Source organism: Corythoichthys intestinalis, chromosome 2 (genome assembly GCF_030265065.1).
Source record: "Corythoichthys intestinalis isolate RoL2023-P3 chromosome 2, ASM3026506v1, whole genome shotgun sequence".
Taxonomy (NCBI): domain Eukaryota; kingdom Metazoa; phylum Chordata; class Actinopteri; order Syngnathiformes; family Syngnathidae; genus Corythoichthys; species Corythoichthys intestinalis.
The window spans coordinates 57229280-57252180 of record NC_080396.1 but is presented as its reverse complement, the minus strand read 5'-3'; the positions used below and the strand labels follow the sequence as shown (position 1 = coordinate 57252180).

General features: G+C 38.7%; 2 protein-coding genes across 3 annotated transcripts; one reads left to right on the top strand and one right to left on the bottom strand.

Annotated features, from left to right (window-relative positions):
• Position 1: 1 nt before the first annotated feature.
• On the bottom strand, positions 2-13015 carry LOC130911813 (cytochrome P450 4F3). Of its 2 annotated transcripts, XM_057829380.1 has the most exons (13): positions 12494-13013; positions 12232-12376; positions 12094-12147; positions 7465-7592; positions 3999-4120; positions 3775-3921; positions 3189-3303; positions 2812-2878; positions 2619-2748; positions 2416-2549; positions 2270-2334; positions 626-708; positions 9-538 (listed from the first exon to the last, which is right to left on the bottom strand). In XM_057829380.1, the coding sequence occupies exons 1-13, from the start codon at positions 12695-12697 to the stop codon at positions 325-327; spliced, it is 1608 nt and encodes a 535-aa protein (XP_057685363.1). In that variant the 5' UTR covers positions 12698-13013; the 3' UTR covers positions 9-324. The 2 variants fall into 2 exon arrangements, with proteins under 2 accessions (XP_057685362.1, XP_057685363.1); XM_057829379.1 differs by having other exon boundaries at positions 2-538; positions 2416-2748; positions 12494-13015.
• Positions 13016-14632: 1617 nt separating this feature from the next.
• LOC130911315 (insulin receptor substrate 1-like) lies at positions 14633-22603 on the top strand. The gene is made up of 6 exons (XM_057829197.1): positions 14633-14808; positions 15341-15758; positions 15890-16130; positions 17171-17420; positions 17508-17946; positions 22172-22603. Exons 2-6 carry the CDS (start codon positions 15355-15357, stop codon positions 22413-22415), a joined length of 1578 nt encoding a protein of 525 aa, XP_057685180.1. The 5' UTR covers positions 14633-14808; positions 15341-15354; the 3' UTR covers positions 22416-22603.
• Positions 22604-22901: the final 298 nt, after the last annotated feature.

The window sequence follows — 22901 nt, the reverse complement described above, 5'->3', positions numbered from 1 at the left end:
CAGTTATGTGAGGGGAAAAGGTTTTGGAAGTTGGTTCTGAAAAACGTGCTTGCGTGTGTGTGTGTGAATAAAACAACTATCATTCTGCATAAACATACTGAATGTTTTTTATTGTACAAACTGACCTCAGCAAAATCATAGAAATGATAATATAAATATGATCTGATGCTATAATTATGTTTCATTCATTTATACAATTCATTTGCATTTTCTTTTGTTTTTGTAAGTGATAGTAATTTTGGCAAGTCAAGACATTTATTTGTGTAGCACATTTCAACACAAGGTAATTCATAGTGCTGTGGTTAACATTACAACTAAACAACATTATGTATCAAGTGCTGTGTCCATATCAGGTGGTGTCAGAGGCTCCAGCTGTAGCCACAGGCCACCCTCTGCCCTCAACACGAGCTGAGGTAGACGGCGAACCTCTCCCGAGACAATTTTGGGATTAATCCCTGGTGTCAATCGAAACCTGAGCAATGTCAAAGACACAACAACACGGAGCTCTGCCAGTGCAAACTTTTGACCAATGCAGTTTCTGGGAAGACAACATATATGCATGTCTAGTTACAATACAAACACAAAATTGTGATCTCTAATTTAGCTGACATGGGCGAGGCAGCACCTTGGGCCTGAGGAGAAGGGAATAAAGGCATGGGAAGAACGTCCCTCTTGGTTAGCTGGATCAAAACGCTGCGGATCAAATTCCTGTGAGAAGTACATAACCACAGTCAAAGACGGCACATTTATTTGTATAAAGGAGTAGTGGCCCCGTTACCTGCGCCTTTAGAGGGTGTTTACCGGGCTAGCCCTCTTCTTAACCCTCTGGTTCATAGCTGTCACTAAAGTTGACAGCTACTAAAACAACTTATTCTTTAAACATGAATGATAAAAACAATGAAAAAGCTTGATTGAAAAAAAATCTAAGTCATGCATCTTAATACCACCACTGTTCATATCACAGTTATTGAAATCATCAAAAGTGAAGCCAATTGGAAATATTATTGGTTGGAACAAACAGTTGAAATATATGATGCACAACATGCTATCTTGTCATGCCTTGAGTTGAGTCTTGTTAGGATTTGCCCTAGTGTTTCTTGTCCATGTGATTACACATTGATTTCAACTTTTGTGGCCTGCTCCTTATGTCTTGACCAATCCACTGCCTCTTATATCAATCACCTGTTTCTCATTGTCTCGTTACCTTGTCTGTATTTAAGTTCCCCTTGTGCTGTCTGTTCTTGTTCGGTCATTGTCTATCCAAGCGTCTGTCCTGTCAACGTTCTTGCCCTTGTTGTTCCTGGATCCCTGCAATTTAAGTTTTGATACCTTTTGTTTGGTCCCCTTGGTTTTTGTTTGTACTTCTTTTGTTAACTATCAATAAACATTTTTGAATTTTCCGCTACCCTGCCTCGCCTCCCTGCCTTTATTTCCCTGCGTTTGGGTCCCCCATGCCCATGCCCCGTCTTGACAATCTTCCTGTTTTTTTTTTTGTTTGTTTTTATTCTAAATCTGAAACCCGAAAAAATGCTCAAATACTTTACATTCAGTCAGCCAGCAATTCTGCTTCTGAACTTCTTAAAGGGACTATAGAGGATTTTTAGAGTTAATGTAAAGTACTTTTCTTCATGCATGCTCCACCAATGCCCTGATAAAGACCTAGAGCCCTGACATTTTAACTGCGTCTGCCCCAAAAAGCCCTTCAATAGAGAGACCTCGGGTTGAACACGTTGTGCGAACACACGGCTGTGCACGTTCACCTGCTTCTCTGCGTCAATTTCTCGCGTCTCTCTTTGGCAAAAATACTTTCGCAACCCACTTAAGACTTGCTACTAACTTTAAACAATAACGTCTGCTGTTTTTACGTCTCTGGTGCTGATCTGATAGGTGAAACGCTCGTTGATTTATTTTCGTGCTCGTACAACCATGCGCGCCATGCACAGGCTGCAATTACGCTTTCGGCTGGAAGTGGGAGTCGAGAGTAAGAAAGTGACAAACTCTATAGTCCCAGTTTGAGGCCTTCAGCAGATTACATTGGAATGACAGCACATAGAGGGGAAATCTGATTAGACTAAATTAAATATACCGTACCGTGTAGCAAAGAGAAATGGTACTAAATTATTAGACTGATATAAATATATCAATTTCACAGAATAAATTGAAGTATATACCGGAGGTTGTAAGTGTACCAGTGTTTCTGCTAGCGTTTAGGAGGGGGAACTTACAGTGATATTCATGAATGATTAGGAATGTCTGTTTTGTTTCTTACATGTGGATTTGTCCATACTGCAGGGTTGTGATGTGTTCCGTAAATACTGATTAAACAGATTGCCCCTGTGGAAGATAAACGAAAAATGACCCACACAAGTAGACAGTACTATGACTTGGTTCCTTTTTTGATTTTGCCTGTCTCACCATTTGGTACTGTACGATTCTCTGGCAGTGGCATTTCTTGAGTGTACTTCCTTGTCACAGCTTGGACAGGTGAGTGTAATCTCAGCGCCTCCCTGATGCACATTGTGGTGAAAGGAAGGTTGGACAGATCATCCCTGTGGATAAACACATCAAAGTAAGAATTACACTTTTTAAAGTTACAATGCATTTGTATCTTTTCTGACCACTCTATTCCTTGTCCTTCACGTCCCTTCATAAGTTCTGACACCTCCTCCCTGCATTTTTCCTGAAAGTGTGTGTGACGTGCTAAATTATACAGCGTCCAGCAAATGGCACTGGCTGTTGTGTCATGACCTGCGGAGAAACAGGCTTAGCATCCATCTCAACTTGCTCAACATTGCCTTCTGACAGTCTAACCAGCAAACATGAAGGTGTTGGCTTCAGCTTCGATCTCTTCATCTGTCAAGCCTCGCCCATCTTCATCCTGGAATGTTTAATGTAAAGTTTACATTCCTTGTCCTTACCTTTGCTAAACACTTAAAACATTTGTTCGCTAAATGAGACAAATTTTGGATGAGCTATTTCTAAATGTGCCAGTTGACAGTCTGACCCACAATGACGGGGATAACTCATTGCAGAGTAGGCTAACATGTTGTGTTTTTACCTTTTGACATAAAACCCGAATGTACTGTATGCCATCTCCAGAAAAAAATAAATACATTGACATCACTCTAACAATATATTTAAATGACAGTATCAATTGCATCTTAATAGTCTCATTGTGCAATGAAAACCTTGGATAGCAATATGATGTCCACAAAATCCTTTTTCCTCTGAGATGTTAAAGTCGATTTAGATGAGGTCTGCGCAAGGAGGGCACGGCGTCGCTGAACCACTTGGCTTGTAAACCTGCATTAATACAGGATATGAGAACAATTTTCTTATGAACAATGATGACCCAACATTATTCATTCATTCATTTTCCATGCCGCTTATTCCTCACGAGGGTTGCGGAGGTGCTGGAGCCTATCCCACTTCGGGCAGTTGGCAGGGGACACCCTGAATTGGTTGCCAGCCAATCGCAGGGCACAAGGAGACACACAACCATTCACGCACACACTCACACCTATGGACAATTTAGAGTGTTCAATCAGCCTACCATGCATGTTTTTGGGATGTGGGAGGAAACCGGAGTTCCCGGAGGAAACCCACGCAGGCACGGGGAGAACATGCAAACTCCACACAGGAAGGCCGAAGCCCGGGATTGAACCCTTGATCTCAGAACTGTGAGGCAGACGTGCTAACCACTCAGCCACCGTGCCGCCATGACCCAACATTAGTTTTGATAAAATGTTGCATGAATGTCTCCACCTGTGTTACCTGTGCACAATGTTTAAAGCCTTCTTAAAGCGTTTCCCCTGCTGGGACTTCCAGTAAATCCAGTCCCAGTGGTGCAGAATATTTTGACGCCGCTCTATTATGTGGTCACTCAGTTCAACTATGGCTGACACGTACTCACTGCTGGACCTAAAGCAAGACAGGGATCGGTCAACTAGACAAAATATAAAGTCAAACAAAAGAAAGCATCATGGGCATATCCTCACTCCTGACAGTTGCTGCTGTAGCTGAAGGCACATTTCAGTAAACTGTCCAAAGTCATCAGAGTAACGTGGTCAAATATCTCAATTGTCGAAATGCCTTTTGCCACCAGACGCCGCCACTTATCCTGTGTGAGATGTGAAGTGGGAGGCACAAACTGTACTTTCAACATGCCATCTTAAATTACCAGTAAGAACAAAATCTGTTTCATCTACAGATAACACATAACAATTAATATATGGCGGAAAACACAGACAAGGGTGAAAAAGCAGTTTCGGCTCTTGCACCTCTCTTTAAAATACACTGTTGTATTCTAAGCCAAAAGAACTGTTGTGCTTGATAGAACAATATGTCTATATGCTGCCATAGCAGTTTCATGGTGCATTAGGCCCCAGGACTATTTTTAATTTGTCCGTTTTACCCTGGAAACCCCCTTTTACAGACGTGGAACCGCTTTTGTTTCAACCCAGGCATAAAAAGAAGTGATTATATTTATTATTCAAAATGTCAATTTTAGCTTATAATCATTAATTGATGTCTATATTAAGGGAAAAAAAGGACTTTAAAAAAATTATTCACTCTCATATTTTAAACTTTTGAACAAAGTACGTCACAATAAAAAAAATAGTGTCTTGAATAGGTCACGGATATCTACCTCATACAGTAACTATCGCTTAATTGTATTTTTAGGGTTAGGGTTAAACCGTTTAAAACAGGGGTGGGCAAACTATTCCACTAAGAGCCGCAGTGGGTGCGGGTTTTTGTTCATACCCATCATGAGGACAGCCTTTCACCAATCCATTTTCTTACAAGTGCAATCAGTAGATTTCAGTCAGGTGCTTCTTGTTTCCACTGATACCTCATTGGCTAAACTGTCTGTGCTGAATAAGTTTGAACAAAGACCAGGACCCACTGTGGCCCTCGAGGTTTTCCCACCCCTGGTTTAAAATGTTAAATATTTGAAAAAGAAAATCTCTACCACACCTTGTTGTCTGTGAATTCTACGTTGCGACCCTTGTTGCATTCCCGTGTTTTACCCATAAAATCCCCACAAAGTCCGGCTGTGGCCATTCACAGCTGTGTCTTGACGCTCGGTGATACATGCTAAGCATAGCTTTGGGATCGAAACAAGGTAAGTACGCAATAATATCTCGTTAAAATCATGCCGTCTTTGACTATGCTCTCTCATGCTCTCACCTCGAGTTACCGAAAAGCTACAAAAAGACATATATTGCAGTCGAACACTAGCACGAGAATTATGGAAACAGCAGGCTAACTGACTAGCATGCTATCCATTATCTTTTCGACCCTTGTTGCCGTTTGGATAGCTTATTATGGGATGATATCGATGTATTAGATACATTAGATGCTTAAATCAGAAAGCATAGGTCCTAGAATTCAAGGCTAAATACAATAAATAGATAGTGTTATGTAATCACATTTATATTTTCCCTTTATGCATATGGATCCTTTTATTCTCAGTATCTTGCATTCACATTCTTAAATAATAATTGAAAAAAATATTTTAAAAGCCCACTGCAAAAATTAAAATTTTACGCTACTGGAATTTAACCCCTAAAATTCCCCTAGAAATGTTTTTTCTTCGCACATATTAAAATCAAGGCAAATCAAAAACTGTATGCAGTAACGTTATAATTAACTATATAGCTAACTCCCCGTTAAACCATGTTTATTTACAAAATAAAACACAGAGCTAAATTAAATCTACATTAACTGGCACATCAATTTCCTTTATTTTTGTACATCCACCCACATGCCTTAATGCATGAATATTGATTATCCAAGACTTGAGTCGACAAAGTATGTCACAATGTTTTCTTGAAGTGTTCGTTATTTATTATGTACCAGGATGGGGGTCTAAACCTCTTTTTTAAATGAGAAACCAAAAGAAAATTTCAAAGGTCTCAAAAATGATTATTTTTCCATTCACCTGATTTAACCTACTTTTAAGGTGTCAAAAATGTCCTCCTGGTCAAATATTTTTTTATCCCAGAAAATGGAGATTTTAAGCTTTCCAATGATGTATCACACATGCATACAGGACAATTTTGAAATTTGGCCAAATTAGGCCTTTCAGAGCGGAACTTCAAGTCACCTGAGTGTTTTCTGCCATATATATATATATATATATATATATATGGCAGAAAACACAGACAAGACTAAAAAAGCAGTTTCTGCTCTTGCGCTCCTCTTTAAAAGAAACTGCTGTATTTTAAGCCAAAATGACTGTTGTGTTTGATAGAACTATATGTTTATATGGTGCCATAGCAGATTCATGGCGCATTAAGCCCCCGAACTATTTTTAATTTGCCCGTTTTACCCTGCCCTACCTTGCCCGTTTAAAAGGGTAAATATATGAAAAAGAAAATCTCGACCACTCCTTGATGTCTGCGATTTCTGCATCGCGACCCTTGTTATATTACCATGTTTCACCCATAAAATCCCCCAAAAATCCAGCTGTGGCCATTCACAGCTGTGTCTTGACACTCAGTGATACATGCTACATGGATTTTTTTTTAGATCGAAACAAGGTAAGTATGCGATAATATCTTGTTAAAGTCATGGCGTCTGTAATTGTGCTCTCGCGTGCTCTCACCTCCAGATGGGGTTTTGCTGTTTAAAAATGTATTATTATTATTTTTCAAATACTCTCCTGTTCAATTTTTTCCTTCCCCCATAAAATTGAGATTTTAAGCTTTCCAATGATGTATCACACATGCTTATCGAACGATTTTGAAATTTGGCCAAATTAGGGGTCTTTGAGCGGAACTTCAAGTCACCGGAGTCTTTTCCGCCATCATCAAGTGAACAAAAAAAGCGTCAAAACCATTGGAAAAAAATTAAGTCGCTCTCTCCTCTTTCAGACTGTGTTGGCATGTTTGCCGAATGCAGTCACCATGGCCTGCTTACATGTTAATTTATCAATTTTAATGAAAGATGAATGAATGAAAATATAATTTTTTTCCAACCTGAAAAATGGACACAACTTTACCTCGCAATATATTCTCTTCAAGCCTCCACGGGATAGAAAACATTCAATCAAGTTGTCCCAGGACACAAATAAATGGCAAGAGGTACTTGTACAGGCTAACTTTATTCTTGCCATCTAGTGAGGGAACATTAAAAGTTTACAGTATACGGTAGGTAAAAAAATAGGGAGTATATATACAGTAAAATATCATAATTATGTAAATTTTGATGCACAGTGGCACATTGTTTGGGAATAACTGATGTAGTGGTGCAAGCAACCGGTATTGCAGCTGATTGCCGGTGCCCAAAGACCCTGCCACTGGAGCTTTCAATGCCTATATAAATGGAAGGGTTGCATCTCTAAGGAAATTAGGTTTGGAAAAATTGACAAACAAATCTCGAGAATGAGAGTAAGTTGTTTTCTTTAACACAGATGGGAGAAACATACAGTATGATTAATCGCATTTCTTTACGACTTACATGCATGGCGTCTGCTGAAGAGTTAAATCTTGCAATGTAGTTCCTCAGTATGTCGAAATGAAATGCGGGTGTCAGAAGACGCCTTCTGCGAGACCATGCCTCCCCATTGCTGAGCAACAGGCTCTGCCCTGAGGGATGAGAATATTGGTCTCATCTAGTATGATTTGTGAGCACATGTGTTTTAACAGTAGTGAGCTATTTACGGCACTTCTCTATCTGCAAGCATTGAAATATTCTACACTGTATTTGTTACTTTGACAAATAAGAATTTTAAAATTGAATCCATTGTACTTCTTTTAATCCCGCAACGGCAAATAAAACATCAATGACACATTAAAAAAATAATTTTTTGTTTGCTGAAAAACTGACTTAAATTCAGTGTTTTTATGCTCAGGCTAAATTAATAGGATTATTCCTTGCTGCCATCATTTAGCATGCCGTTACCAAGGAAATATTTATATTGCTACTGAGGGAATCTGACCTTTTAGCCAGATTGCCGGAATCACGCGAGGCCAAACCACGCTGGCGCAGCTCCAACAACCTGGGCCGGCGAGACCCAAACAACCCGACCAAAAGGCCAAACTCCACGCGTTCACCTTAGTCTTAACTCTTTGTACTGACTCCATTTTGAAAGCTGAAAAAAGGCTTCAGTTGACAATTTATTCAGGTCGACAATGATCAAACAGCAAGGCAAAACAGCATCAGACCCAGGCGAAGAGACAGACTGATTCCAGGGTCGCCATATCAAAAGTCAACGAAAGACTCCCAAGAAAAATCCCCACGATTAGTTAAACATTCAGTCTTTTTGAAGGCTCTCGCGGGGCGGGCTGTGGGCAGGAGAAGGGTGTGTTAGGGCGTTGTTCAGGTTTATTGTCTGTTTGTGGATTGGACAAGAGGATTCAGGAGTTACTGCTGTCAGGGCAACGAGGGTTGTGGATTTTGCCACCTCAGCGCCACATGAGTGCTGAGCGTTCACTTCTTGGCCATGGGTTCCTGCTGATCAGATGTTCCTTGTCAAGACAAGATGTCCCGCCATTTGTTCTGGACTGTCCGGAAGAACTTATTGCGGGAGTTGGTGGTGCAGAAGTGGACTTGTTGATGTCTTGCCTCGTCGGCGTCTATCTTGCTCAGTCAGATGCATGACGCAGGTGTTGGGCTACCGTGATCAGAAGGCGTCATGTATTATATTTATAGTATAGTTATAGTTAATAAAGTTATTCCCGATGTAAAATATATTCTGCTTGTTTTCCTTAAACTATGATATAAATGCTATTTATTTTATATTGGGTGTGTTAGAGTAATATAAACAGTCAAACAGTAAATACAAGAACAGATACTATTCCTTCACTATTTAGCTGAGGGCTTTCATTTAGAGAAAAGAAGTGCTATGCCACGATCTTGTGACATCTCGGTGCCAATGAACTACATTTGTGTTCAAAATAATTCAACACACTGCAGTTTAGGGCTGTCCCAAACGACTAACTTCCTCCCGATTAGTCAGCCGACTATTTTTACGATTTGTCGACTAATCTAATAATTTTTTTTTTTTTTTTTTACTAATTTAAAAATGAAATTTTTGTTGAAGTTTATTAATTCACAAAAACATTTTGGAACACCTAATTTCTTTATTAACGTATAAATAAATAACAAATATCAATAATAAATCACAAACAATGAGGTCAAATGTTGCTGGAATTAACTAGTGCGAAAAAAATGTAAACGGAAACAGTGAGACTTCACCTCTTTAACAGGAGTCAAAACAATTCTTACTCTTTTTGTGGTATGTCATTGTCTATATTGTTCTAAATGTTAAAATGAATTGCAATGTCCCAGACAACCATTTTCAGAATAGTTTGTGTGAGTTCAGATGCTTTTTCTGGTGTGCATTCCGCATTTTGGGGGGAGGGGAAATACTGTTCAGCTTTTGTTTGTTTTAACCTGAAAATAGATAAAGTAGAGAGCACACTGAAATATTACAATTATTTTGAATGAGAGGCACACATACTCACAGTAACAAAAAGTAAATATATAGTATTAATTAATTTATTTAAATATAGTATACTACTACATGTATACACACAATGATACTTTATAATATAAAGTAACTAACATTAGTGCAGTCATGGATTAACACAGTACGCAGGCCAGTGCTGTTTCCATATATATTTTATTATATTATGTATATACAGGAATGTATGTTTTCCCCAAGTGGGAGCTTCCATGATCCTAATAAATTTAATAATAATTTTAAAAATATATTATATAATTATATTATATATTAATCGTTAGAAAGTTGTATGGACTTACAATCTGCGAGCTTGTTGTTTCCTGTTGTCTTCCAAAATACACCTGGGTGACGGCGCGTCAAATGTTCGTTCATATCCGACGTGCTACCGTGGTATGCGAGCTCAGCTTAGCAAAGCGTACACACAGTGGCACCCTCCATATTTTCCTTGAAATAATTCCAGGCTCTGGCTATTCTGGTCCGCTTTTCTGACTTTATGCCACTTTCACGTGTCACCAATTCTGCCCTTTTTGGTAATTGGCGGTGTTTTCAACTCCTCGCCGTAGTGAAGAATGAACCGGCGATTCACTTGGCTCGTTGTCGTCGGTTCGTCCGATTTCCTCCTCAGGAAGGCGGCGGCGTGCATAAAAACACCGAGAGGCGTCGGATGGTTCTTTATGAACTTTTATTGACCAAGACAAAAACGTGGGGGATACCAACTCCGAGCTACCCGCACACTTTCCCAACTCACCGATCTCGCTCCCTCTCTCTCGCTCGCCCACTTTCTTCCTCTTTGCTCAAGTCTGACAATGCCGGTCACATTGAAATAACAGCGGCCCCCTTGGGGGTGCCAGTAACAACCGCTTGCATCGCGAGTGCCCGCCATTCTAAACTTTATCCGCATGTAATTTTTTTTTAAACCTATTATTATCCGTTGACGGTATGTTTTGCCCGTCGACGTATTTACGGCATCGATGACGTCGACAACGTCGACTAGTCGGGACAGCTCTACTGCAGTTTAGTGTTGTAGTATAATATTTATTTTTAATTGTATTCATAAATCGATCAAATCAAAATTTGTAAAATCAACAATTGCATTTGTCCATATTACACATTAGTCCTTATTTGATCTGTTAATGGATGGGATAAAAAAAGAAATAAAATTCATACTTGCTACAATGCTATACTGCAGTGGGTATTGAATAATTGTAAACAACTATATGTTAAAGTGAGTTGAGGGGTTTCATTTCAACAAAGTAGTGCTTGGATGGCATCGAATTGGTGCCAAGGTACTCCGTTGAAGTGAGTTGAGAAGCTTCATTAAACTATTGTGCTTCAATACTATCTTGTGGCATCTTGGACCTAGGGAACTATGTTGAATTAAGCTTAAGTGCTTATTAAGACAAAAGTAGAATTTAGCCACCACCACTATGTGGTATATACAAGCAATTTTGAACCATTTTTAGGGCAAGGTCATCATTTACTCAACAGGTTTATGCCAATGTGTACAAATACTGTATATACAAGTACTTTGTATGTATTTATGATTAATGATTTGAAAATTGTTGGTCTCCATCACCCAGACCCGAATAAATAAAAGATATTGGATGGATGGATATTGAATCAGTAAGTATACTTTTGTTATAATATACAGTACAGAACAGGCCAAAAGGTTTGCACATACCTCATTCAGAAAACACAAATGATGGTCCCAAATCCATGGATAAAGCAAGAAAATCCACCCATTAACTTTGTGAAGTGAAAACCATTTCAGGTGACTACCTCTTGTTGCTCATCGAGTGAATGCCAAGAGTTTGCAAAATATTAATCAGGAGCAAAGGATGGCTACTTTGAAGTATCTAGGATATAGAATTGTGTTTTCAATTATTTCACCTTTTGTTTCCAAGTACATAATTCCACATGTTTTCATTCATAGTTTTGATACCTTCAGTGAGAAACTATGATGTAAATTGATAAAAATAAAGACAACGCATGAATGAGAAGGTGTGTCCAAACTTTTGGCCTGTACTGCATGTTATTAGATTAAAAATTTCTAACTTAAATTTTCATCATTGCTGTAATTTGGTATTAGCGACAAGGAAATATTGAATGGGTCTACATCTTAACCTTTTCGGTGGCAGTTTGATGTCCATTTCGCCACAACCGGATGTTGAACAATTAATTTCTTTCTTTATTTGGTGTATTTCCTTCTGATTTAAAGAAAGGTTAGTATGCCATACATAAAAAGCAAAAAATACCACCGTTTCTGACTACACTTTCATTGCCTCTGAATAGAATACAAATGAAGGAATTTTGACCCAACAATCCATGATTAGTGCTGTTCTAACAATGCATTGTCATATGAATTGATAATCCCAGCTCAGATGAGAGGAAAAACGTCTTCCAAGACAACCATGGGAGTCCAATTGCGATGACTTCAAAGCCCTGAGAAGCGACATATTATAAAATGATCTGAAGATAAAATACACTGGTGTCGCCGCCCCCTCTACAGAACCACTGTCACGCAACATGCCATCTTTCCGTGTGTTTTGCAATCCGAAACCAACTCTATGCAACTGATCTTTCAACACTTTATATCTTCCTCTTCTTCATTTTTAACTCACCGAGCCATGGACGGAGATGACCATAAAAGAGTTCATCTTTCACAGTAATGCTGGCTGGGAGGCAAGAGAAAGAGACATTAATGCGCTGTGAATTTATATCTATTTCTCCATAATAAGCAATTAGGGTAAACTTCTTACCAGGTGCCATTAGAAGAGGTTTGACATAATCAGGGTGGAATAGTCTGACCAAATGATAGAAAGGCCCTAGGAACCAGCAGCAGGAATGTTTATAAGTCTGCACTAATTCATCTACCTGGAGGAGCCCTTCCTCCGTGCTCTGCATCTGATTGATACACAAGCAATAAAGAATCAGCTGAATTCTATAAGCAATCATGAAAGAGTGCATCAAAAGTTGCAACAATGCACTCAAGTTTTTATACTGTAAATAATTTTTACCTACCTGACCCAGGTGTCCTATGAGCCAAGAGCCTGCATGAGGCTTGCTGAAACAAGATAGTCTGCGAGTGAACCAAGCATGTTGAAGCAACAACCTGGTGGTCCATGCTGTAACCGTGGCGACCAGTCCTACAATGCCCACTAACAGAACTTGATAAAGTGTGATCCAGGAAAAGATTTGAGAGAGGGCACGAGAGAGGAGAGACATCACGGCACTGACAGAGAAAGCTGTTTGGTAGCAATCTGCAATTGGAACCTATTGGTATTACGAAAACCAGACATGCTCCGCCTGTTTTTGCAAAACTTAAGACATGATCCTCGTCTGACTCAGACAATGGTAGTTCCTTTTGTGGCTGATATGATTTGAATTAGGCACGGTGTAGAAATTGTCAACACATCTGCCTTACAGTTTTAAATTCAGGCCTATGGTATTCCGGATTCCTTCCACATTGCAAAAACATGCACGCTAGATTTATTGAACACTCAGGAAAGTTATTTTTTAAATGAAGTTCTGAAAATGTGCACATATTGAAAATAATTAAGTGCTGAATTGCAGCGATAGCGAGCAATGGACCTTTTTTCACTTTTTGGTCTAACGAAGGAGGGCTTCATGACATGATCAGCGGCCTGGCATGAATCAGCAAAGTGAAGCTTAACAGCTTGGCTGCTACTTCCGATCAGCTACAAGAAATTGTGAACACTCTTTCAAAAACAACAACAACAAATCACGAATAGTCAAGGGTGCTTCTGTGGCAGCGAGGGTATGCATCATATAAGTCATATATGCTGATGTGTTTTTTTTTTTTTTTTTTTAAATAAAGGAGAAATAGTACCTTAATAATACTGGAACAAAACAATTACCAACAGTTAAAACAATTACCCCCAAAGGGACACTTTTTACAGTTTCTAACATACAAGGGTTGGACCAAATAATGGAAACACCTAACATTTTAGCATCATAATCATTGAACATAATTGTTAAAGAATGGCATGAGAAACATTCTAATGAAGTTGAGCATCTTGTATGGTCGGCACACTCCCCAGACTTCAACATTATTGAGCATTTATGGTCAGTTTTAGAGATTCAATGATCATGTGGATTCGCCATCGCCATCATCTCTAAAAGAGTTAGAGGGTATTCTAACTGAAGAATGGCTTAAAATCGCTTTGGAAACAATTCACAAGTTGTGTAAATCAATACCTCGGAGAATAGAGGCTGTAATTGCTGCAAAAGGTGGACCCACACCATATTAAATTAGTTTTTGTTGAATTTTTTTAGGTGTTTCCATTATTTTGTCTTGTCTTGTCTTTGTCTATTAATTTGTTTTATTTTAAGTTAAATTCTGAAATGTAATGATTTTTTTTTTTTTTTTAACCCCAAAAGTCTTAACTGGGAAATGCAATTTATGGAAAAAACAGCCAGGAGCCACAAGTTTCAAAAACATCTGTTTTAGACTTCAGTTCCTCACTTCATTACATTTAATTTCACTTGACGTGTTGAAGAACAAAACGGAATGTAAAACATGTTTTTATTTTTTTATTTTTTAAATAAAATACAATGCATCATCTGTGCTTTGTGGTTTGCACTAGTATTTCAGTTTTCTTCTTCTTCTTCTTCTTTTTTTTGTTTTTTTTTTGTTCAGTCCATGGAAAAGCCCGATTGATGACAATTGCCATTCTGGTAACACAGTATTCCTGTGCATATAAAATAGTTGTTCGAATTATTAAAAACCAAAACAAACTAATATTGACCTTCAACCGAATATTGGCTAAATTATAATGGGAGTACAGTATTCACACGCTTTCTCCAGCCAGTGGAACATTTATTTAGAGCAAATCATGCTGTTGCATTGAAGCTACATATACTACAGGACGTTTTATCCTAAAAAATATAGGCCTATATATATATAATTGATTTTTTTTTTTTTTTTGGGGGGGGGGGGGGGCAGAATCATGGCATTTTGATACATTTCAATGGGGAAAACTGATTTGAGTCATTTCAGTGGTGTGCTTCGTAATGGAATTTTTTGTTGGTGGCACGACTGTAATATAAAAATGAGTGCCAAATAATGCCAATAACAGACTGTAGGGGGCAGCAATACGTCACAGATGCGGCTCAAAGTGTCAAATCCAAAAAGAAGAAGTTGGGACAATTGACATGCTGTTGCACCTGTCATCACTTAAGGTTTAGTGGTGAAAAAAAGTCATTACACTTAAGGTTTAGTGGTAGAAAAAAGTCATTTGAAATCTCCTCGTTTGACCAAGTTCAACGAAAACAAAGATATCCATAGATGTAATGTGCATATCTGTCCAAAACAGGTGAGTTTTAGCGCAATAGTTAGAGGAAAAGTGGCATCGTTAGCTATTTTGTTAGCCAATTCGCTATTTTTTTTTCAAATTTGAAATTACAAACAGTACAAATAGCCTTCGGCCAACGTATTGACCAAACAATAAAATACAATCGTTTTACATTGTATTATGTATTCAAATTCACAAGAATTCAAGCCAGTTTAAGTTTAGTTCGTACGGCAATGTTATGTTAACTTGTGGGTAAAAAAAAGTCGATACAAATGTGCTTGTTCACCAAACGACATCAACAAATTTTCCTATTACGTCGTATGAGCAAGTAAAACCTTCAGTGCAATTCTCAAAATATTTTGAAACCTTAAATTGCAAAAGAAATATTGGACAGTATGGCAATATTTTGGAGTTAGCTTGACTCTATGCACAGTAAGTTAAGTAATGATGAACTGTGTCCTAACCTAAAATTATTGCAGGTGTTTTTTTTTGTTTTTTTTAAAATAACGAAACAATGTTTTGTTAACATCATGTTCTCTTTGCAATTGTGCAGGCTTGCCTCTGGATATGAAGGAGATGGTTGATGAGTACAACTGGAGGGCTGCGTGCACTGGGCAAGCATGTTTGGCAACCAAACCCTCCTGCAGCTATGATCAGACACAGATAACCAGCAGTGAAGTAGACCATGTTGGGGTGCAGGTGACCCCCTATGAGTCGTACGAGGAGTTCTGCAGCACCCAGACTTCCATGTGTCTGGTCAGCACCCTTTTGACCTTTCCTGGACAGCGCAGTGATGTGGTGAAAGAAGGTTATCTGGGCAAGCTTGAGCGAAGCCAGAGAAGATATTTTGTCCTCAGAGCAGGAAGTCACACTGGACCAAGTCGACTTGAGTGGTACAAGTCCCAGGAGAAGTTTACTGCAATAGAGAAATCATCTGGAAAAGCTCCACTGTTTGGGCCAAGCAAGCAAGGGTTAGTGTTTTTTTTTTTTTTAAAAGGTAAAGTTACTATATAGCACAATTAATACTGAAGCCGAACCTGGTGCTTTGTTCACTCTACACGAATTTTGCCCTTGAAAATTAAAATGAGTTGGCATTTCCTAGGGTGATTTTCCTAAGGTGCTGTATTGGTGTGGGCTGCCTGAGTAGTTCCAAGAAAGGCCTCACGGTGGCACTCTATGCTCAGGACCAGACGATGGTGCTCGTGGCAGACGATCAGTTGGATCAAGAAGCATGGTACCAGTCTCTCAAGAAATTGATGGAGGAGCGTAAAGAGGATGATCAAGCGTGTGACGATGATGACGATGGCTATTGCACACTGCCACCTGCGGCTTTCTTCAAAGAGGTTTGATCAGCTGGTCACTTTCATACAGTGGAATCTCTAGTTGGAAGAATCGTAGAGCATTTTCGAAGCTATGGATTTATGCAAAGGGCTACCAGTTTGAATGACTGATTAAGTTAACTAGTGGTCCCAATTTAACTACACTGAATATCGATCGCAGCCAAAGGCACTGAAATGATTATTCACTGCCAGTCTTCCAAGTGCAAATGAATTTGGTGGTTGTCGCCGTCAATGATGGCCAATAAGTTAATGATTTGTCACAATCAAAAATTATTTAACAAAGCTTGGTGTTACTGTAAACAAGTACTAATGTGCTACTCTATGTAGGCTGTGACTAGTTCACACATAATCACACCTGAAGAGTGCATGCCCTTTACTCGCTAACTCCTACAGGCAATAATAAAAAAAATTAATTAGAGTAGCAGGAATGACATTATTAATTCTGTAATGAATTAATGCAATTATTCAGCCCTGAGACAAAAAAATAAAAAATCGGGCTCAGAGTCTAAATTCATATACATGTCTAGATATCACAACCAAATTTCATTATGATCCGTCCTCGAAAGATGGCGGATACATAAAAAATGAAAGTGTACACACCACCAACTTGACAGGCCTTCAGCCTGCAATAATAATTTTAATAACTTGCATATTTATGAGAATATTTTTTACAATAAAACTTCCCTTGATCTTTTTTAAAGGCTGAGACAATGTTGCATTTTTTGCAAATGATAAAACATTCCCATGTACATAAATCTCTTGTAAACAAAGACTTAAATGTGTACAAATTCACCAGTTTAAAAAAAAAAAAAAAAAAGGGCAATTTTAGTGTTTTGGTTTCTGAAACATTTTATAAATTACCACAAAAAAAAACTTTGCAAAACGACATACCTGACAGATGACAACAACTACACTTGACTCGACATTTATGTTGTGAACTTGTGACTGATCGGAAAAAAGTTTTGGCATTGATTTTGTCACTGGAGGTTACTTGTGGAGTTGACAAGGACAAATTACGATATAAATTGTACATTTTGCCCAAGGTTTGGTCAGTCTCTGCGAAGCCGCGAGGTCTGGGTCGCTCAAAGTCTATTGCGGGTGAGCTCCGGCTCTGCCTCACTTCAACTTCCCTCATCCTGGTCCGAGTGGGCGCCTGTGGAGATTTACCCTCTGTTACGATACCTTTGCTCGGGGTTCGTCGCTTTGGCCACTTGGACGGCTCTTTTTTTCTGGAACTAGGCCGATCGGCGCCGATTGGCCCTGGAGAGATCTGGTTTGAGGCGAGAGATGAAGGTACCAATGCACTTTGTGCTGCTTCAATGTTTAGCCACTTGCCGCTTCACTAATGGAATGTGACCCAGCTTCTTCCCCTGCTTACAGCACAGCACATTCATGAAGTTGTTCGGGACACTGTCCGAGCACTGCGGGGGCTCCCAGATTTCAGCCGGTCCCCGACCTCCAACAATAATCAGCTACTAGTGTCCAAACGCTGTAGACCCAAATACAGAGACAGGAAAAACCAGATTATTCCGACAGGCCCATTGCAGTGTCAACAACTCAACACAGCAGAAACTCGGTCACCGCTCAGCCTATGTAGCATTAACTTTCCTGAGCCTGATCGCTACATGGACATGAGAAAGCAGCCCTGTGATGGTGAATGCAGTGCTCCTGATGAAGGGGAGGGTGTTGGTTATATGATGATGTCACCGCAGGCCAGCCGCAGTTCTTGTGCACTGCCTCAAGATGCTAATGTCACAATGTCAAGCCCGCAAAAAGAAGACCGGCCAGCTTCTTTTGGACCTCACAGAGGAGTCGGCAGGTAATTTGAGTTAACGATCACCGTCCCTTCAGGAATTCATAATTGCAACAATTTCCTCAATTCAGCCGATCCCATGGCATGGTTGCATTTTCTTCCAAATGCTGCAATGTTTCCTATAATCTTTCTTCAGGTACCACAAATCATCACCTTTTCACAGGTAATTGTAACGATGTTACACAGTGACGTGCGGTCAGGGGAGGCAGAGCCTCACCTGTCATCATGACAAAAAATAATTATAGCATCAAATTTATATTAATATTTGTCCATTGCTCTTAATGTATGACTCATTTCAAACATTTTTTATAGTCAAAATAGCTGAATTTGCCCATTTCCTGTTCAAATAACGAAATGAAACGAGAGGTGCGGCAGCAGCGAGTAAAGCCTCACCTCTGATTGCGCAATCCATAACAAACTGGGTTGATACATGGAATTGGAGCGTGCTGGTTTCCGTACATCTGCATGTCGCCATTATAATGTTTCCAGATACGGTTATTTGACCAGATTTTCCACAGTCTGGCTCATGTCTTTAACCCTTAAAGTTTAATGTTTGTTAGCGACATATTTAGTTTTGCTGATGGGAAATAAAACCGCAGTGAAAAGGCACAGGTTGCGGCAGATAGTACTCTGCCGCACTGAAAGGGGGCGTACGTGAAACTGGACTTTCCGTCAAAAGTGGACGCGATTAACAACACCGGAGCTAAAAGGTTTGCTTCAAACTACGGGACAGAAGATAACTCGCGCTTTTCAAACGGACTGGTACACCCGAAAAGACTGGCTATGTGGCTGTCCTTCGAAAAATCGCCTTTGCTGCTTTCCCTGCCTTTTCTTCTCAACTTGTGCCAACGTCTGGACTAACACGAGATATTGTGACATTAAAAAACTACCACGAAGCCTCAGCAAACTTGAGAGCTCGACCACTCACATTTAAAGCCTGATTGCTTTGAAAACCTTTGGAAGCTCAAGGATCGATTTGGCTTTGACGAACAGCAGAAACTCAACGGTAGCATCCAAAACGCCCAAGGTAAAGGAAAACCGAAAGAGTTTGAAAGACCTCATTAATGCAACCTGCATCCTAGCTAAACAGGAGTTAACATTTCGTGGTAACGATGAGCATGTAAGCTCTTCTAAACGTGGCAAATATGTAGAACGATTACATGGTTTTGCTGAGAAAGATGAAAGGTTAGCTAGACATTTGGACACATCCACTGTGTTTTCTGACATGTCAAATAGAACACAGAACGATCTAATTGAAGCAATCCTCTCCATTGAGGCAGAGAGATTTTTTTTTTTAAAGTAAAGGAAAATAAGGAGTTTTACAAAAAGGGCGTAGGTTTGCATAGGGCAGTGGTGCCGCCAGGGGTGGCCACGGCCACCCCTATAAATTGGTTGGGCACCCCACTGGCCACCCCGCTTGCCAGTATATCGTTAGATTGTTGTAGCATCAGTTATGCATATTATCCCAAATGAATGCATTTATTTTCTTTTGTTAAATGTAGGGCTGTCAAATTTATCGCGTTAACGGGCGGTAATTTTTTAAAATCACGTAAAAATATCGTAATTAGCGCATTCGCGGTACGACTCACTCACGCATTGCCACAAACAGCCTACAATGGCGCCGTTTTACTTATATACAGCGATAAGAGGCAGTGTCAAGTGAGTGGAGTAGATACAAGCATTCATTGGGGCCGTGCTTTTAATTAGCAAAAGCTTTGTCATCTCTCTCACAGTAACTATAAATATTGTGGGAAGCGACGTGGGGACGACTGACAGGAGTTGATCTTTTTCTTAACACCCTGTAGTGTACCCAACGCAGAGAAGATATAGCATTTGCAGCCACCACACGCAGTCATGGTTGCACCACTTCCCATCATGCATTTGGGCAGAACAGTTAAGTCGCTACAGTATCATTTACTGAAAGCTCAACAAATAGACTAATTGCAATATTTAGTCACAATATACAAAACAAACTCACATTTATCCTTTAAAAATCACAAGTCTTCCTATCCGTGGATCACTTTCACAGAATGTTAATAATGTTAATGCCACCTTGTGGATTTATTATTATAATAAACAAATACAGTACTTATGTACAGTATGTTGAATGTATATATCCGTCTTATCTTTCCATTCCAACAATAATTTACAGAAAAATATGGCATATTTTAGAGATGGTTTGAATTGCGATTAATTATAACTTTTAAGCTGTGATTAACTCGATTAAAAATTTTAATCGTTTGACAGCCCTAGTTAAATGTACACCTTATGCCTAATATATACATAACACAATAAAAACAGAATTGTTGTGGAACTCAAAATGATGACTGGACAGTTATGGACTATGCACATTAAATCATTAGTAACATCAAATATTACACAATACACCAAAGTATATCAGTAGCCGTGTCCTTAAGTCTTTCTGATAGTTTTCCCCTGAGCTTTTAACTGCAATAATATAATGAAAACCTGAAATTATGGCTTTTAGTTTTGGCCACCCAAAGATTTTAAGTGGCCCCATCTGGCCACCCCTATGAAAAATTTCTGGAGGCGCCACTGGCATAGGGACGGTAGGGACATAACACTACCAACTTTTCAGGATGCTAAAATTGTCCCCACCAACTTTTAAGCAACCTTACCTTTTTTGCTTGATATAATGTTCAGTTATATAGAGAATTTAGATCTTTCAATAGTTCCATATGTTGTAAGGATAGAATTGACCCTGCCATTATTAAGTGAATTATTTTCATTATGTTTATGTTTGCTAATAAAAACCAGATATTTATTCAGGAAGTTTTCAAAATGTTTCTTTAGTATTTTTTGAAAACAAAGGTTTGAATCGAACAGTGTATCATCTGAACCAATGCATGTAAAAGTTATTATCAGTAGATAAGGATTTATTTTGCATTGATCATTTTTGCCTATTAATTAATTAGGTTAATATACATGAGAAATGTGGCCCTTTGCCCCCTTCATCCAATCTGTTTGGTCTTATTAATGTCCCGTCCCCAGCAAAAAGTGTACCTACATGCAGTCAATCTTATTAAAAAAAAAAAAAAAAAAAAAAAAAAAGCTTAGACTAAGAAAACTACAATAGAATATTTAAAAACTAAATTTTGGACTTAAATAAAATATCCTTTTTTTCTTTTCACACTTTTTGTTCAGCAATCTCTAATAAATTGATTAAAGTATCAGAATTAAAAGTTTTAAAAACAACTGAATATTTCACTAAAGGTCAGAATTGAATTCTGTGGTTTTGTACACCACTCTTTACTCTCATTTATGTTGCATGAATTATAGAATTGTGACGGCCAACACATTGAGGGTATAGAGCAAATGCATGTTATTTTCTTACTTTTACGTATCGATAATATGTACCGTGTGCGCGTGTTTTGTGAAGAATGCTGATGAGATGAAATAACCAGTAGCCAATTGAATAAACTACCCTTTTTAGTTTATATATTTGGAAATCTGACACTAAAGGAGTCAGTGCCTCACCAACCATGAACCTTACCGCACGTCACTGATGTTACAGCAATATTAGTAGAGTCAAATAAAATTTTTTATTTGATTGTATTTACCATAGTTCATTTTAAATACAAATTAAATATTCAAGACAAAATTTATGTGTTTATTCAGCAAAACCTGCCAAAATAAATGATGAGATCAATATATGGTGTTTTTTACCGTTTTATCTATCTGATGTTTAACTATTTTAATGTTTTGTCAAATTCACAAAACGACGCCGACTAGTTTGCCGCTTATAGAGATGGGTTAGTTTGTACATTTAGTTTTTTTTACACAATCCTTCCAAATAGCTATGTCAATATGATGGAAAGTGTTTTTTTCACTTTAGTGTAAGTGTGCCAGGTATATATACATTTAATGCACATAGTCCTTACTAATGATTTAATAGATTATTTTGCGTCTGAGATGTACTCGCTACTGCCATTTGAACATTTAGCTATTATAAAAATGTCCCATGTCGAGGTGTACTGTATATGAGGTAATCAGAAATGGGTTGCCTGGGTGAGATTTCGTGGAATAAAGCAGTGGACAACTTTAAAAAATGCCCACCATCAATTGAATTTTTATATGTTGTGAAATCGGGCATTTTCGGCAACTACTATTACAAAAACACATTTGAAATCCTGAAGGGACTGACTACCACCTTATTTGTTGGTAACTTTCCATTATAATTTTCACATAAATTATTTTGTGCTTCTGATAGATGGTCATCCCTGTACCCATCACATCAAGCCTACGACCAGCCACAGCCCACTTTGACCCACACCGGAAACCTACCAGAGTCATTTGAGTCACCTCGGTCTTCCAAAGGATGTACAAAGCCACTCACGATTCCATTTGTCCAAACTGCACCACTCCACTTGTGTCTCCCCCAAGTTGAAGAAAGGCTTGCTGTTAGGTCGAGACTCTCATCATGTCTGCTATCGTGTCTGCAAGCTGATGACTGATTCAGATGAGTAGTTTGTTCTCAATGTGGCCCAGCACGTTGTAATGCAGGTGCACCATGTCATAATTTAAAACATGCTGTCACATTTAGCGTATTCGTGCAGAACGATGCAAACTTGTTGCTTACCACCAGGGTGTTTTCACAAAAAGATGGTTCACTGATGTGTGAATAAAAGTTACTCGAAAGCAACCTGTGTATGCATTTTATTACTTGCCTTGTTGTGACTTTTTGGATACAAATATTTATCAGTATTTCCTGGATTACCTCAAAGGTATGAAACAACTAAATAGAATGGTTACAGTAATTTTAAACCTGTTTTAAAGAGTATTGTGGGGACTGGAGATGTTTTGTCACGTATGTTGAGTGGGCACCTTTTTTTGGGTGTGTGTGAAAAACATTTTAAGATTGATCATGTTTGATCATGAAACTGTTTCTCATTGTTTTAATGAAAAGGTTAGGCTCTAGATTTCTGAATATTGTTCAAATT

What these genes read in the sequence shown, in the direction of transcription:
- LOC130911315 (XM_057829197.1), top strand. Translation starts at nt 15,355, where the DNA reads ATGAAGGAGATGGTTGATGAGTACAACTGGAGGGCTGCGTGCACTGGG. An exon ending in CTGCGGCTTTCTTCAAAGAG is followed by an intron (nt 16,131 to 17,170) that starts GTTTGATCAGCT and finishes ATTTTGCCCAAG; the next exon opens with GTTTGGTCAGTCTCTGCGAA. An exon ending in CCTCACAGAGGAGTCGGCAG is followed by an intron (nt 17,947 to 22,171) that starts GTAATTTGAGTT and finishes TGCTTCTGATAG; the next exon opens with ATGGTCATCCCTGTACCCAT.
- LOC130911813 (XM_057829379.1), bottom strand. Translation starts at nt 12,697, where the DNA reads ATGTCTCTCCTCTCTCGTGCCCTCTCTCAAATCTTTTCCTGGATCACA. An exon ending in GCTTTAAACATTGTGCACAG is followed by an intron (nt 3,304 to 3,774) that starts GTAACACAGGTG and finishes GTATTAATGCAG; the next exon opens with GTTTACAAGCCAAGTGGTTC. An exon ending in GAATCGTACAGTACCAAATG is followed by an intron (nt 2,335 to 2,415) that starts GTGAGACAGGCA and finishes TATCTTCCACAG; the next exon opens with GGGCAATCTGTTTAATCAGT.